Genomic DNA, 17,215 nt, shown 5'->3' with positions numbered 1-17,215 from the left:
TACGCCGCCTCAACTCCACACAACATCGGGGTTTACGACTTGCGATCGGCGCGTTATATACTAGTCCCGTAGAGAGTCTTCATGCTGATGCTGGTGAGTTGCCACTCACCTACCGGCGCGATATACTGCTTTGTCAGTATGCCTGTCGGCTACTGGCAATGCCTGACCACCCGTCTTATCTTTCCTTTTTTGATGACTCTCTCGACTGTCAATACGGGTTGTATGTCTCTGCCCTGCTACCCCCTGGAGTTCGCTTTCGTCGCCTCCTTCAACACCTTTATTTTTCACTCCCTGCAACCTTTTGAGCCACACGCCACCTTGGCTCCAGGCTCAGGTTCGCGTCCACCTTGACCTCTGCTCGCTCCCGAAGGAGGTTACCCCCAGTACAGTCTACCACTCCCGTTTTGTCGAACTTCATTCGAAGTTCATTAATATGACCTTCATTTATACAGATGGCTCTAAGACAAACGACGGGATCGGGTGTTCTTTTATTGTCAGGGCACAAAGTTTCAAATACCGGCTCCATGGCCATTGTTCGGTCTTCACAGCTGAGCTCTGTGCCCTCTACCAGGCTTTTCTTTACATCTGCCGCCACCGACATTCTGCATATGTCATCTGCTCCGATTCCCTGTGCACTATCCAGAGCCTAAGTGATCCGTACCCAGTTCACCCTTTCGTGCACCGGATCCAATGCTCTCTTCAGCAGCTGGTGGACGTCGGTTCTCCGGTTAGCTTTATGTGGGTTCCTGGCCATGTCGGTATCCCTGGGAATGAAGCTGCAGATGCCGCGGCCAAGGCTGCGGTGCTCCAGTCTCGGACAGCTTCTTGTTGTGTCCCTTCTTCAGATTTTAGCAGGGTCATTTGTCGGCTCATTTTATCGCTGTGGCATGCCGATTGGGCTGCACTTACAGACAACAAGCTTCAGGCTTTGAAACCTCTTCCCGTGGCTTGGACGTCCTCCTCACGCCCTTCTCGGCGGGAGGAGGTAGTTTTGGCCCGGTTAAGAATTGGACACTGCCGGTTCAGCCATCGCCATCTGCTGGCGGCTGCGCCGGCGCCGTTCTGCCCATGTGGGCAATTGCTGACGGTCTGCCACATTTTAATGTCCTGTCCAGATTTTAAAACACTGCGTCTAGATCTTAACCTGCCATGTACTTTAGATGCCATTTTAGCGGATGACCCACGAGCAGCTGCTCATGTTCTTCGTTTTATCAATTTGACAAACCTCTCTCAGGACATTTGATGATGCTGTTTTTTAATCCTATGCCTGTCAGTCTGTCTTTTATCATGTTTTCCCTTTTAGTTGTTGTTTTAAACTTGTGCCTCGCGATGCATTCTTAATGTAGTCAGAGCGCTAATGACCATTGAAGTTGTGCGCCCTAAAACCACAAAAAAAAAAAAAAAAAATGTACTGTGGATACAAGCAGAAACATACACATACAGGATGATACCACAAATGCATGAAGTGATAATTTTGCAACATGAAGTCCCACGAGTAATTAATTATACTCACAATTGGAAAGCCCCTAGAAAAGATAAAATAGCAAATTTCTGGCTAAAGAAGTTCACATCAACACATTCACATCTAACTAAATTATTTAACAGTTACATTGCAGACCCATACACATTCCCTGATACACTTACACATGGAATAACTTATCTGAAACCTAAAGATCAAGCAGACACAGCAAACCCAGCAAAATATTGCCCCATAACATGCCTACCAACAATATACAAAATATTAACTTCAGTCATTACACAGAAATTAATGACACAACACAGAATAAAATTATAAGTGAAGAACAAAAAGTCTGTTGCAAAGGAGCATGAGGATGTAAAGAGCAACCGTTAATAGATGCAGAGGTGACATATCAAGCTAAAATTAAGCAAAGGTCGTTACACTACGCATACATTGATTACCAAAAAGCTTTTTATAGTGTACTCATGGTTACTACAAATATTGGAAGTATACAAAGTAGATCCTAAATTGATACAGTTCCTAAAAATAATAATGAAAAATTGGAAAACCACACTTAACATCCAAACAAATTCAAATAATACTACATCACAGCCAATACAAATTGAGAGTGGAATATACCAAGGAGACTCACTAAGTCCTTTCTGGTTCTGCCTTGCTCTGAACCCACTTTTGAACATGCTAAATAATACAAATTATGGATACAATATTACTGGAACATACCAACAAAAAATCACACATTTACTATACATTGATGATCTAAAACTACTGGCAGCAACAAATCAACAACTCAGCCAATTGTTAAAGATAACAGAAGTATTCAGCAATGATATAAATATGTCTTTTGGAACAGACAAATGTAAGAAAAAAGCATAGTCAAGGGAAAACACACCAAACAAGAAGATTACATATTGGTAACCACAGCGACTGCATAGAAACTGTGGAAAGATGCCTAGAAATATCTAGGATACAGACAAAAAATAGGAATAGGTAATATGAATTTTAAAGAAGTACTGAAAGAAAAATATAGACCAAGACTCACAAAAATACTGAAAACAGAATTGACATCAAGAAACAAGACAAAAGCTATAAATACCTATGCTATACCAATATTGACCTACTCTTTTGTGGTAGTGAAACGGAGTGACACAGACGTACAAGCACTCAATACACTTACACGATCACAATGCCATAAATATAAAATACATCACATTGAGCAGAAAGGAAGGAGGAAGTGGATCTATGGACATAAAAAACCTATATTATGGACGGGTAGACAATTTAAGAAAATTCTTTCTAGAACGAGCAGAAACTAGCAAAATACACAAAGCAATTGCTCATATAAATACATCAGCTACACCATTGCAATTTCATAATCACTTCTACAACCCTTTAGATCACATAACATCAACAGATATGAAGAAAGTAAATTGGAAAAAGAAAACACCACATGGCAAGCACCCGTATCATCTAACACAGCCACACGTCGATCAAGACGCATCCAACACATGGCTAAGAAAAGGCAATATATACATTGAGATGGAAGGATTCATGATTGCAATACAGGATCAAACAATAAACACCAGATATTACACCAAGCATATTATGAAAGATCCCAATACCACAACAGATAAATGCAGACTTTGTAATTAACAAATAGAAACAGTAGATGACATCACAAGTGGATGTACAATACTAGCAAATACAGAATACCCCAGAAGAAATGACAATGTAGCAAAAATAATACATCAACAACTTGCCGTAAAACATAAACTAATAAAACAACACATTCTCACATACAAGTATGCACCACAAAATGTACTGGAGAATGATGAATACAAATTATACTGGAACAGAACCATTATAACAGATAAAACACCACCACATAACAAACCTGACATCAGACTCACCAACTAAAAGAATAAATTAGCACAACTAATCGAAATATCTATACACAATACAACAAATATACAGAAGAAAACAGGAGAGAAAATTGAAAAATACATCCAACTGGTTGAGGAAGTCAAAGACATGTGGTTCCAGGATAAAGTTGACATCATACCAATTATACTATCAACTACAGGAGTTATACCGCACAATATCCACCAGTACATCAACACACTACAGCTACATACAAACGTATATATACAACTACAGAAATCTGTAGTTATTGATACATGTTCAATTACCCAAAAGTTCCTAAATGCAATGTAACATATACTGTACAGCTAAAAGGAAGTCATGCTTGATCAAGGTCGGCGTCACTTTCCATTTTTAACCAGACTTAACGTTCGAGACAGGAAAGAGAAATAATAATAATAATAATAATAATAATAATATTACAGAAGCATTACGCATTAGATCTGACATGTTTGTCTCAGTTACATTCATCTGTATAGGTTTCCCTTGAATGTATAAATAACTGCGGTTTGAAGGAATAATATCTTGATGCTGGACTGTTATTCTGATCTCATCAGAATTATCAACATTGTTAGTATACAAGTTTTGTGTGAAACATATTCATACCATGTAACTCATTCATTATATTCTACAGACAGTGTTATAGCAAATGATATCATTGCACAGTTTGTGACTAAATTATTTAAGGTAGTCATAGTTTGCTTGTGCAGACACAATGAGTGATTTCTTTTTATTGTTGCTTTATTGTTGCTTTGTTGGATTTGTATACCACCTTTATATTGTACCCCCCATTATCTTTCTTAGATGTAATCATATATTTATTTCTTGTCCATGGAAGTTAACTTGTTAATTTGGCTGTCTTAGTGAATGACGTGCAGCTCAAGTTTATCCAATGTTTGAATGGTTACAGGTGGATACACTGGTGTCCAAAATTAAAGCAATAAGCATCTATTTCCCCATCCTGGTCTAACTCATGATATAATCACACAAACTCATTTGGATCATGTTCTGCACAGAAGATGGCATTCCAATCAATGGACAACCACACTGTCAGTGATGTCAGGGCCGCTATCAAGTGGGGTACTGTTTGTAGAGCTGTGCAACATCCACAATCACCGTGTACACAGTCATGGATGGTGCAGTATGGCACAGAGCAGATGCCTACAGACACTATGCTGTAGAGGGCCATAGGAAGAGTGGAAATAAGAGTGTTGCAACCTGATGTGGCCCAGTGGCTTACTGTGAATCATTCTGTTGTCTCTCGAATTATGCGATAGTTTATAGAGACCAAAACTCTATCCTGGTGGTGAGGGCAAGGCTGACTGTGTGTGACATCAGAAAGAGTGGACCAATATTTGGTTGCAAGGGCATGACAGTACCATCTTAGTACTGCACTGCAACTGGCATGTGACCTTGCAGCGTCATGTTCATGTGTTGTATCGAGGCAAATGGTGTACAGAAGGCTCCAGCAAAGTGACCTTTATTGTTGGAGATCTGCTGTCTGTTTACCTCTGGTATGTCATCACACAAGGGTACATCGAGAATGGAACCATCAACATGCCACTTTTCACAGATGAATACCAATTTGGTCTGGAGATGGATTTTTCAATGGATTTGCATCTGGAGGGCATGTGGAACATGATTTAAGGATCCAAACATTGTGGAAAGAGACAGATATTGAGGAGGATCCATAATGGTGTGGGCAGGGATTATGCTGACCCCTCGAACACCTCTTCATGAAATTGTATGGGTGAATTGGCAACATATTACTTATGTCAGGTACCGTGAGGTCATGTTGGGATCTTGTTTGTGGTAGTTGTTTGGTGCTGTGGGCTCAGATTTTGTGTTGTAGGATGATAATGCTCGACCCTGTACGGCACAGGTGGTTGATGTTTTTTTTTGAAATTAGAAGGTATTGTATGCATGGAATGGCCTGGTTGCTTTTCTGATTTGAATCCCATAGCACATGTGTGGGATGCATTATTGAGATGGGTTGCATCTTGTCAGCATCCACCAACCATTCTTGAAGACTTGTAAGTAGCTCTGGGTGTTATTGTCTCAACGTGATGATGATATCATTCACAGCATCTCCCATCATTTTCAGGCCTCTGTTGGTGTCAGAGGTGGTCACACCCCCTACTGAATACATTAACCAGTTGTCAAAATGTGTGTGAAAAACCGTCAAGTTGGAAAAAATGAACATTTTTGTCTAACGTTATGCATGTTGCAGTGGATTACATTCTGCATGCTTTCAATTGCTTCTACTCTGTTGTCACCAGTTAGTGCTGTTTTGTGGTAAAATATACACAATCTTGCAAAATTTCCATTTGTTGCTTTATAACACCAAATGGAATTTCTAATAATTTGTACTCAAGATCTACTGCAAAGAACAAATTTTCATTTAAATACATATTTCTTGCTACATTGCATTCAATGTGAAGTGTGTTAGGCAGTTATATATCTATAGGCAGATCAGACTCGTACACCTTTTCAGCACTCACAGCTAGATGTTTTCACTTTGAAAAAACCTCCTATCAAACCATCATTTGTAAAGTTGGTACTACGCATAGATGTTCATATCTCAGCTTTAAATTAATTGGTATTAGCACATAATCGGAAAACCTTTGTTTTCTGTTTCAAGTATGTGCTTATATCATCAGTATCTTATGTACCACAAGAAATCTGAATAATATCATCCCTTGTTAAATTTAGATTACAGTTGGTGATGTGACAGCTGGAATATAGTTGTGGTTGTGACTGTTGTTGTTGTTGTTGTTGTTTTGGTTTTTGTTGTTGTTGTTTTTTGTTGTTTTTGTTGTTTTTGATGTTTTTGGTTTTGTTGTTTTTGTTGTTATGTTTTTTTTGTTGTTTTTGTTGTTATGTTTTTTTGTTTTTTTTTGTTTTTGTTTTTGTTGGTTTTTTGGTTTTGTTGTTTTTGTTGTTGATGTTGTTATGGCCTTTAGTCCAGAGACTGGTATGCTGCAGCTCTCCATGCTACTCTATTCCATGGAAGCTTCTTCATCTCAAAGTAACGGCTGCAACTTACATCCTTCAGAATCTGCTTAGTGTATCCATGTGTTGGTCTCCCTCTATGATTTTTACCCTCCACACTTCCCTCAATATTAAATTGGTGATCTCTTGACTCCTCAAAATGTATCTTACCATTCGAACCCTTTTTCTAGTCAAGTTGTGCCACAAATTTCTCTTCTTCCGAATTCTATTCAGTACCTCCTCATTAGTTGCGTGATCTACCCATCTAATCTTCAGCATTCTTCTGTAGCACCACATTTTGAGAGCTTCTATTCTCTTCTTGCCTAAAACAGTTATCATCCATGTTTCACATCTGTACATGGCTAAACTTCATACAAATACTTTCAGAAACGGCTTGCTGACACTTAAATCTGTACTTGATGTTAACAAATTTCCCTTCTGAAGAAACACTTTTCTTGCCATTGCCAATCTACATTTTATATTCTCTCTACTTCAACAGTCATCAGTTATTTTGCTCCCCAAAAAGCAAAACTCATCTACTGCTTTAAGTGTCTCATTTCCTGATCTAATTCTCTTGGCATTACCTGATTTAATTCGACTACTTCCCATTATCCTCATATTGTTTTTGTTAATATTCATCTTATATCATTCTTTCAAGACACTGCCCATTCCATTCAGCTGTTCTTGAAAGTTCTTTACTGTCACTGTCAGAATTATAATATCACTAACAAACCTCAAAATTTTTGTTTCTTCTTGATGGATTTTAATTCCTATTCTAGATGTTTGTTTTGTTCCCTTTACTGCTTGCTCAATATAGAGATTAAATAACATTGGTGATAGGTTACAACCCTGTGTCACTCCTTTCTCAACCACTGCTTCCCTTTCATGCCCCTCAACTCTTCTGTACAATTTGTAAACATCCTTCTGCTCCCTATATTTTACCCCTACCACCTTCAGAATTTGAAAGAGAGTAGTCCAGTTGACATTGTCAAAAGGGTTCTCCAACTCTACAAATGCTAGAAATGTGGGTTTGCTGCTACTTAACTTGTATTCTAAGGTAATACAGTTATGTGCCTGAAAAGCTGTCAGTAAAATACTGAATGTTTCTTTGCTCAGTTGTAATAGAGGAAAATAGTTCACATTTAGGCTTGATGGTACTCCCTTTAATGTCAATGTGGAAGACATTCTACTGTGGTGGAAGTTGAATTGATGTGTACATGCACAGTACAACTACATAGTGTTGTACATGTAATTTTTCTTTGCATGCATTATGAGGAGCATAATGCATAGATGTCCACAAGATGTTCTGAGTCATTGAAAATTATAAAACACTTGACTGTCAACAAAATGGTGAAGTAATTCTTAAGGAAATTAAAGATTATCAAAAGAGCCTAAGTAATAAATATTATTTACATTTTTCTTAACATATGTCGTGCTGTGAATTCCATGACCTCGGTCAACTCTCAGATTTATTATGCCTTTACTATACCTAGTCGGCTTTGGGAGGCTGTGTAGAAACTTTCTTTCAATGATTTTAAAACAGTCATTGTGGAACTGGGTGTCCAGTGAAACATCAATAATTAACTTGAACCCACCTAATCATTTTATTCGTGTCCCGTTAACTTCACAAAATGAAATGATGGAAAGAGCCCCACCTCCCCTGTCTCCCTGCTCCACAACCTCCTAGCATCTGTCATTTATCAAGTCAATCCAGCTATCACATGATGACCAGAGCCTGAGCCACTGAACCAGTATTCTATTTCATACTCCTATAACAACGTGCTCAATGAGAAACACATCTGATTTGTTTATTTTCTGTATTTTCTCCATGTAGAAACATCCTCACTATTTCATCACCCCATTCATTTCTTAATAGAAGCCTCTTGGTTTGTTCACTGTAATTTATAATTTCTAAATACCTCAGTTGACAACTTTGGCAAATATTGTTTCATTTGGACATCCAGATGAAATCACTGACATTAAATCTCTGTTTGTGTGGATCAACCATTTTAGTGCGACTATATACTGTACTTGGAAGCTCATTATCATGAGTATAAAATGATTTCACATGCACCATATGATGTATCATGTTGTTCAACCATAGAAATATCTGAGGAGGTATGAGAGTCCATTTATACATTCCACATAGCTTTTTATTGTTCTGTTCAGTTGCTCCATGATGGATCCTTTCCCCCTCCGGCTGTGCAAGACGCCACCAAACACTCTCCTCAAGGGGAACAGTCACCAGCTATTCAACTGGCAGGTCAGAAAAGACAGAAGGAATATTCCTGCAAAGACTCTGCAGCCAACCGACATGGGTCTTCATCTGCTAACTGGAAAGGCTAGAAGAAGTCAGAGGCAAAATGATTTTCTCCTTCGGTGGTGTCATCATGTGACACCCTCACCTGACCAATCTCCATGTCATCAGTGCACAACACCAACTGCTAGTCTGCCCTGGACTCTGCAGGAAGACAACGCAAAAATGCCAATGCTTCTGTAGAACCTTGTGGAGCAGGATCCTCCGGCCTCTGTGCCCTGTAACAGTGAGTCTTCGAAGGCTTGGGCTCAGCAGACACCGAGGTTGCATCCCGTTTATTTTTTCCTTGTCATGACTCTCCTCCAGTGGAATGTTCGTGGTCTCCAGTCTAACAAAGGGGATTTATGATTGCTCTTAGAAATAGGGCATCCACTTAATATCTGCCTTCAGGAAAGAAAATTGCATCCTCACAATATCTTTGAGCTCCCACATTTATTTCCAGTTCATTTTGAAGACCCCCCAGGTTGGCATTCCGTCTCGAGGGAGAGTCGTGCTGTTAATATGAGATGATATCCGTAGTCAACCCACCTCCCTGACTACCCGCCTTCAAGCTGTTGCAGTTAGACTTTTCCTTCTTCAATTGACCTTTTCCCTTTGTGCCATTTACATGCTTTTGTCATTATGTCACCAGGCAGACATCCTGCAGCTTACTGGGCAGATACCTCAACCCTTTCTGCTGCTCAGTGACTTTAATATCCACTATCACCTTGGTGGTCTCTCGGATCCTGTCCGAGAAGTGCCCTCTTGACTGACTTTCTTAATCAACTTAACCTTTTCTGCCTTAGTGCAGGAGTACCCACATTCCTTTCAGCCTCCACAGCCACCTATTCCCATTTGGACCTCTTCACCTGCAACAACCAGCTTGCCCATTGTCTCGAGTGGCCAGTTCTCTCTGATTTATACTCAAGTGACCATTTCCCGTGTGTAGCCCATTAGCTGACTCCTACCCCACCTTCATGCACACCCAAATGGCAGCTTACTGAGGCTGATTGGAGGCTTTACTGCTCCCTGGTGACATTGGACAAACAAAATTTCCCCAGTTGTGATGGCCAAGTGGAATTTCTTACAAATGTTATCCTTACCACTGCAGAACATTCCATTTCCCACATTTCATTTATACTACTCCATATCCTGTCCCTTCATGGATTGAGGTGTGCTATGATACAATTTTCATGCAGAGCTGTGCTCTCCACATTTTAACCATCATCCCAAGATGGCAAAATGCATTCATTATAAACATATGCATGCACAGTGTTGTCCCATTCTTAGGGACAGCAAAAAACCTAGCTACATTTGTTTCACTAGTTCTTTTAACAGTTCCATTCCCTCTTCTGTCATGTAGGCCAACATCAGACAGCTCTCTGATACCGAGATCCATTACCCAAATTCCTTCCTGACAGTAGCAGATGATGTCGTCGTAGACCCTATTGCTCTGTCCGACACCTTAGGCCATCATTTTGTGGGAATTTCGAGCTCCTTCCACTGTCATCCTGCTTTCCTCCATTGGAAACAAGCAGAATAGGTGCAAGTAATATCTTTCTCTTGTGGAATCGTGAGTGCTCCAATACCACCTTTACTATCAGGGAGCTAGATCCTGCTTTCACTTTGCACCTATCCTCCACCTCTTGGCCAGATGCTATTCACATTCAGATGTTTCAGAACCTTTCTCGAGCAGTCGAGCACTTTCTGCTTAATATGCACAATTGCATCTGGGCGGAGGGCACAGTCCCCAGAATCTGATCAGAATCCGCTGTCATGCCCATAATTAAGTCTTGTAAGAACAAACACCTTCCTTCTAGCTACTGCCCCATTTCTCTCACAAACTGTGTCTGCAAAGTGATGGGACATATGACTTGTGCCTCCCTGTCATGGTGGTTCAAGTCTCGCAATTTGCTAACCACTGCACAGTTTGGATTTCCAGCATGTCGTTCTGCAGTTGACTATCTCGCAACTGTGTTCGTCCATGTTGTGAAAGGCTTCCTGTGAAAATCCCAGACTATAGCCATGTTCTACACTTTGGAGAAATTCTAAAACAGCTGCTAGAGGACTGGTATCATCCGTACACTCTACACGTGGTGTTTATGGCCACCTGCCCCATTTATATCAGGGATTTTTAAAAGATCGAGTTGTCAAGATACATGTAGGTTCTGCCTTGTTTGACATCTTTATCAAGGAAAACGGTGTACTTCAGCATTCTGTCCTGAGTGTTCTCCTCTTTGCTATCACCATTAACCCTATAGTGGCCTGACTCCCACTGAGCATCTCTGGCTCCCTTTTTATTGACGATTTTGCCATTTAACACAGTTATGATGGATTTGTCATTGAGCAGCATCTTCAGCAATATCTCAGTCATCTTCGCTCATGGTGCATTGACAGTGGCTTCCGTTTTTCCTCTGACAAAACCCGTCGGTATGAATTTCTGATGGCTCTGTTGGTTTCTTCCACCATCATTACACCTTGGGCCTGTTGCTCTTCCGTTTATTGCAACTACGAAATTCCTGGGATTAATGCTAGGGAGGAAACACTCTTGGTCTTCCCACATGTCTTAACTGGAGCCCACTGTGTGTGATCCCTCAATGCCCTATGTGTTTTCTATGTTACTTCCTAGGGTGCAGATTGAACCAATCTCCTCCGTTTCTACCGATCCCCCGTCTGTTTGAATCTGTGTTATGGGTGTTTTGTTTATGCATCTGCACATCCATCCCTCTTATGCCATCTCAATACTATCCACCACTGTGGCATCCATTTTGTACTGGTGCCTTTTACAGTAGCCCAGTTGAGAGTTTGTACGCAGAGGGTGGTGATCTATTACTGTCCTAATGCCGTGGCATTCTCCTCAGCAGATATGCATGCCATTTGTCTGCCATTCATGGCAAACTATTGTGTGCCTCATTCTTTGGTGTCACCTTTGATCACCATTATGGGGTGTGTACCTCTTCTCTGTTATCTACTGAAGTTTGCTTTTGCCTCTTGTTCTGGCCGATTAGCTTCCCACTATAAGCAACTTTCCCAGTGGTTGTGAATCCTTCACCACCTCGACTTCGTGTGGTGGCCCATATTCACCTTGGTCCTGCATTCACTTAATGACAGTACTCCAGCCTGACACTATTGCCTTCAGTTTCACAAACTATGCATGGATTTTGTGATAGTACCTTTGTGTACACTGGTGGCTCTCGGACTGACTGGTGTCGGGTGTCCCTTTGTCATCAGTGCTGTCGTTCTTCGGTATTGGCAACTGGAACATTGCTCAGTATTTACAGCAGAGCTGTTTGCCCTGTATTGGGCTGTGCATCACATCCACAGTCACAGGTTTTTCAACTGCATTATCTTCCCAGACTCTCTCAATGACCATCAAATCCTCTGTGTGCTGCACACCATCCATCCCTTAGTGCACCGGGCCCAGAAAAGTTGTCACCGGCTCATCCTTGATGGAGCCACTGTGATGTTTATGTGGGTTCCTGGTCATACCAGTCTGATAGGAAACTAGGCCACTGACACTGCTGATAAGGCAGCAATTGTTGTTTCTCAGCCTGCTAGTTCTTACATACCCTCCAAAGATCTCTGTGTTGCCATCTCTCAGCAGGTAGTGCCACTTTGGCATCATCACTGGCCTTCCCTTCATGGGAACACACTGTGTGTTATAAATCTTCTCCCAGGGGTTCAGACGACTCCGTCTCAGCCCTCTCACCATGAGGAAATTATTTTAACTTGGTTGAGTATTGAGCACTGTCTTTTTAGCCATCACCATTGTCAAGTGGTGCTTCCCCATCACTTTGAGCACATTGTGTTCAGCATTTGGTGGTCTGTCTTTTTCTAATGGAATGCCCTTTTTTTAACCACTTGCAATCTCATTTATGTTTGCCACCAGGTTTAACAGCTATTTTAGCAAACGATTAGTGGGCTGTTGGCTACATCTCTTTTTTTATCTGTCTTAGCAATATGCCATTTAATTTTTAGTTCTGGACCTCCATTTCTCTGTCTGTGGTGTATTTTATAGACCTTTCTCCACATGTGTGTTTTTAACTGTCTTCTCTTATGTGAATTGGGATTGATGTGCAGTCATTTTTTAACTCCTCTCTTTGTTTTTGTGTCCTTCAGCTTTGACATAGATGCATATGACTTTAGTTGTTTTTTGCACAACAAAACAAAACAAAACGTCATCAATTAGTGGTACTGCTGCGTCATCACTATATCCTTCAGTTGTCACTCCTTTAGTTCCTGTTGCTGTTTCTTATAGTATCTGGTATATAGAGTTGGAAAAGTGTTTGCAGAATATATATTTCATTTCAAAACAAAGCCCATCTCAGTGAGTTGAGCATGTCTTTAGGAGATTTATTTTTGTACAGTCTGACAGCTATAATATGACTGAGCATGTATTATTAGGTAGAAAGGGACCATTTATATTCATATTCTTTTTCCCAGTATTATCCAGTGATCAGTCATTCTGTGAACTGGATGCAAGAATAATTTTCATTTACATATGACAGATTCAGTTAAGGTATAATTACTTGTGACACCATACTGTTTTGTATTAATTAATTAATTGAATAACATGTACAGAATGCTGCAAAATTTCAAGTAAGTTACACAATAATTAAGATAACTGCACATTTGTGCTGGAGCTCCAAAGAGGAAACTTCAGGCAACAGAGCTTAGAAATAGCTTGCAACATCATATGCCCTTGGGCACTTAGGGTATTAGATTGCATAATACTTCTTATGACAGTGGAACCCAATTGCCTGCACATGAAAGTAGATCAGGCCAAAAGCAGAGGCCTGGCCAGAAGTGAAAGCCGTCATGGCCAGAATGCCTAGTTACACTCCACTAGTGATATCTGCATCTGATTTCTCCCAGGCACACTCGCGCCCACACCCCACACATTCGGATTTGTCTGGCTGTTGTGATATCAATGCATTGTTTATTGTGAAAACGGTAAATTTGTGCTGTGTAAGTTGTGTGTGCTTTTTCATCCATATATTATGAATGACAGTTATCATAGCACAATCATAGGACATCCATTCTAGAGTTTCAAACAGTTTCACGATTCTGCAAAATTGCATATGAATTTCAGATGACATAAAGATGCAGTTGAAAAGACAAATAGTTCCATTAACGTTATGAAAAACCAAACAATGAGTGTAGTATAAAATAAATCATAATCTTGTGCAATTGTTAGAAACTAATAAAATGTTTGTTGCATATTATTTTACAGGTTACAGGACTTCCCTTTCAGAGGAAAAACAAATTTAAATGCTGTTTCTTCCCCTCCAGCCAGCCCGCTCCCCCCCCCCCCCCCCCCCCCCAACCCCCACCACGCCCATCCACCTGTTTAGAGTAGAGTTGTACACTTTCCGAATGGTCTAAGTCTATTTGCATTTGCTTTGTGTATTGCAACCTTATTATAAAATCACAAAAATTACTCCAGAGGAGTAAAACTGCTCCAAATGTGAAAAACGGTTCCAATGAATCATGTAGTCATTTACTTAGGAACAAATATCCTATTCAAATTTAGAAACATTGTCATAGGGAAAATCTTCTCAGTACTGTATATAATAGCCTATGTTACATTGTTAATCTGCTACACGCAAGTAATAAGTAAGTGATAACACTTCATAGAGTAGTACATTCAAAAATCAGTTGAAAGCTAAAAATATTTTGAAATAGAATTTATTGGCAGCTAACATAAATTTCTATTTTCAAGACATGAATAATTATTTAGACATTAAATAAACTCAATTTGTCTGCAAATTTCAGTATAGTACAAGACCACCACCTGTTTTGAGGTAGAAGGTGCATAACTGATGATGTGTGAACAGATAGGTCCACGTCTTATGTAATATATTTTAAAAATTTATACATTTTACTTGCCATAGGTGTCTGTAACTGCAGAATGAACATTTTCATCCAAATAGCTATAAAGTATTTTAAAATTTTCCTGGCGAATTGACTGTTCAAACAAATTTCGGGCTTTCAGCCGGTCGTCGTTCAATACTTTGCACGATATTTCAACTGGGCACCTGCCAGTCATCTTCAGGTGAGCCATTGCAGACTGGCAAAAACGTCCTCCATTTCACAATATATAGCGTACTGTAACTATTCTGTGCATGCGTCGAAAACTTGATTGTTGAACCACACTGCCCGCTGGCAGCGCCCTCACTGGTGGAATAGCGGAACTGTTGCCTCTGCGTTGCTGTTTGCCACGGCCGTTGACGCACTCTGTCGTCTTCAATTTGAGCAAATCTTGGAGATGATGGGATTCCATGCACTGTCCAGCTGGTAGCCGCTGTCACGGTTTAACAGATTTTCTGACTGTCATATTTCTATGGATTCTTTAATAATGGAGTCCCAGAAAGACGTTGCTGTGGACAAAATCATTGTTTTCTCATACTCCATTGAATGTCCAGTAGAAATACAATGTTTGGCAATAGCAGACTTGCTTGGATGCATAAGGCGGATGTAACGTTGATGTTCAGTGCAGCGTTCTTTCACAGTGCGTGTAGTTTGACCTATGTAAGCCATACCACATTGGCACGGTATTTTGTAAATTCCAGCCTTTCGTAGTAACAGATTGTCCTTAACTGATCCCACAAGGTCCGCAATCTTCAATGGTGGGCCTGAAATTTTCGGAGGATTCTTGCTATTTTAAACTAAGTGTTGCCAACAAAAGGAAGAAATGCTAAAGATTGTTCTGGCATGTTCTCCTCTTTATTCACTTCCTGCTTCTTAGTTTTAACTGTTAGTGCCCTGTTAATCTGCCAGATGGAATACCCATTTTTGCTGAATACTGTCTTTAGATGGGCGAGTTCTTGAGGTAAGCTATCTAGATCTGAGACAGTATGAGCTCTATGAATGAGTGTTTTAAGCAAACTAATGGTTTGCAATAGGTGATTGCAACTCAATGCTTGCAGGTACAAATCAGTATGCGTGGGTTTCCGGTAAACTGAATGCCCTAGAGAACCATCATTCTTCCTTCAAACCAGGACATCCAAGAAAGGCGAACAACCATCTTTCTCTATTTCCATGGTGAACAGGATGTTGCTATGAATGGAGTTGAGGTGATGTAGAAACTCCATTAATTTATCTTCTCCATGAGGCCGCAATATGAAAGTGTCATCCACTTACCGCCAAAAAACTTGCCGTGCTCTGTTGAAGGCTCCTACTCAATGCAGTAATTTAACCTCTGCAGAAAGGGCTGCATTACGAAATCTGAGAGAGGACCCTGACGTAGTGGTATTGAAAGCTGACAAAGGTAATGCAACTGTTTTGTTACCTCGTGGTGTGTATAAAGATAAGATGTATGATCTTCTAAGTGACTCTACTTCTAGGAGGATTGATTACGATCCTACAGGACGTGTGCAATGAAAAACTTCAGCACTATTAAATTCCTCCTCCTTACCGCAAGAGACCATCAAGAGGTTAAGACCACATGGTTGTGTACCTCCAACACTGTATGGCCTTCCTAAGATTCATAAAGAGGGTCTTCCTCTGCGTCCAATAGTGAGCAACATTGGAGCTCCTACATATGATTTAGCTAAACATCTCGCTTCCTTACTGAAACCTTTCGTAGGCAATTGCTCACATCACATACGAAACTCAGGTGATTTTATCAATAGACTGGGGGCTCTTCATCTTGGCAGTGTAGACCTTCTAGTAAGTTTTGATGTGGTCTCACTTTTTACAAAAGTTCCTCTTGCAGATTCTTTGACACTGATTGGTAACATGTTTCCTGTTGACATCACTGCTTTGTTCAGGCACGCACTTTCCTCAATTTATTTTATGTTTAATCAAGAATATTTTGAACAGACTGATGGTGTCGCCATGGGTAGCCCCCTGTCTCCTTTGGTGGCCAACCTTTTTATGGAGGATTTTGAAGAGAGAGTGCTTGAATCAGCTGCCCTGAAGCCAACAGTTTTTTGGCGGTATGTGGATGACACTTTCATAGTGTGGCCTCATGGAGAAGATAAATTAATGGAGTTTCTACATCACCTCAACTCCATTCATAGCAACATCCTGTTCACCATGGAAATAGAGAAAGATGGTTGTTCGCCTTTCTTGGATGTCCTGGTTTGAAGGAAGAATGATGGTTCTTTAGGGCATTCAGTTTACCGGAAACCCACTCATACTGATTTCTACCTGCAAGCATTGAGTTGCCATCACCCATTGCAAACCATGAGTTGGCTTAAAACACTTGTTCATAGAGCTCATACTGTCTCAGATCTAGATAGCTTACCTCAAGAACTCGCCCATCTAAAGACAGTATTCAGCGAAAATGGGTATTCCATCTGGCAGATTAACAGGGCACTAACAGTTAAAACTAAGAAGCAGGAAGTGAATAAAGAGGAGAACATGCCAGAACAATCTTTAGCTTTTCTTCCCTTTGTCGGCAACACTTCATTTAAAATAGCAAGAATCCTCCAAAAATTTCAGGTAAAAGTGGTTTTCCGCCCACCATCGAAGATTGCAGACCTTGTGGGATCAGTTAAGGACAATCTGTTACTACGAAAGGCCAG

At 40.3% G+C, this 17,215-nt stretch overlaps 1 protein-coding gene across 1 annotated transcript in view; it reads right to left on the bottom strand.

The window, feature by feature from the left end:
- Positions 1-224: 224 nt before the first annotated feature.
- LOC126184541 (uncharacterized) overlaps positions 225-17,215 on the bottom strand; it is a 170,797-nt gene continuing 153,806 nt past the window's right edge. Inside the window, exon 2 of the mRNA XM_049926950.1 lies at positions 225-298. Within this exon, the coding sequence (XP_049782907.1) occupies positions 285-298 (14 nt within the window). The 3' untranslated portion in view covers positions 225-284. The remainder of the gene's footprint in view (positions 299-17,215) is intronic.

This window comes from Schistocerca cancellata, chromosome 4, assembly GCF_023864275.1.
Source record: "Schistocerca cancellata isolate TAMUIC-IGC-003103 chromosome 4, iqSchCanc2.1, whole genome shotgun sequence".
NCBI lineage: Eukaryota > Metazoa > Arthropoda > Insecta > Orthoptera > Acrididae > Schistocerca > Schistocerca cancellata.
This window is presented reverse-complemented; position numbering and strand designations above follow the sequence as displayed.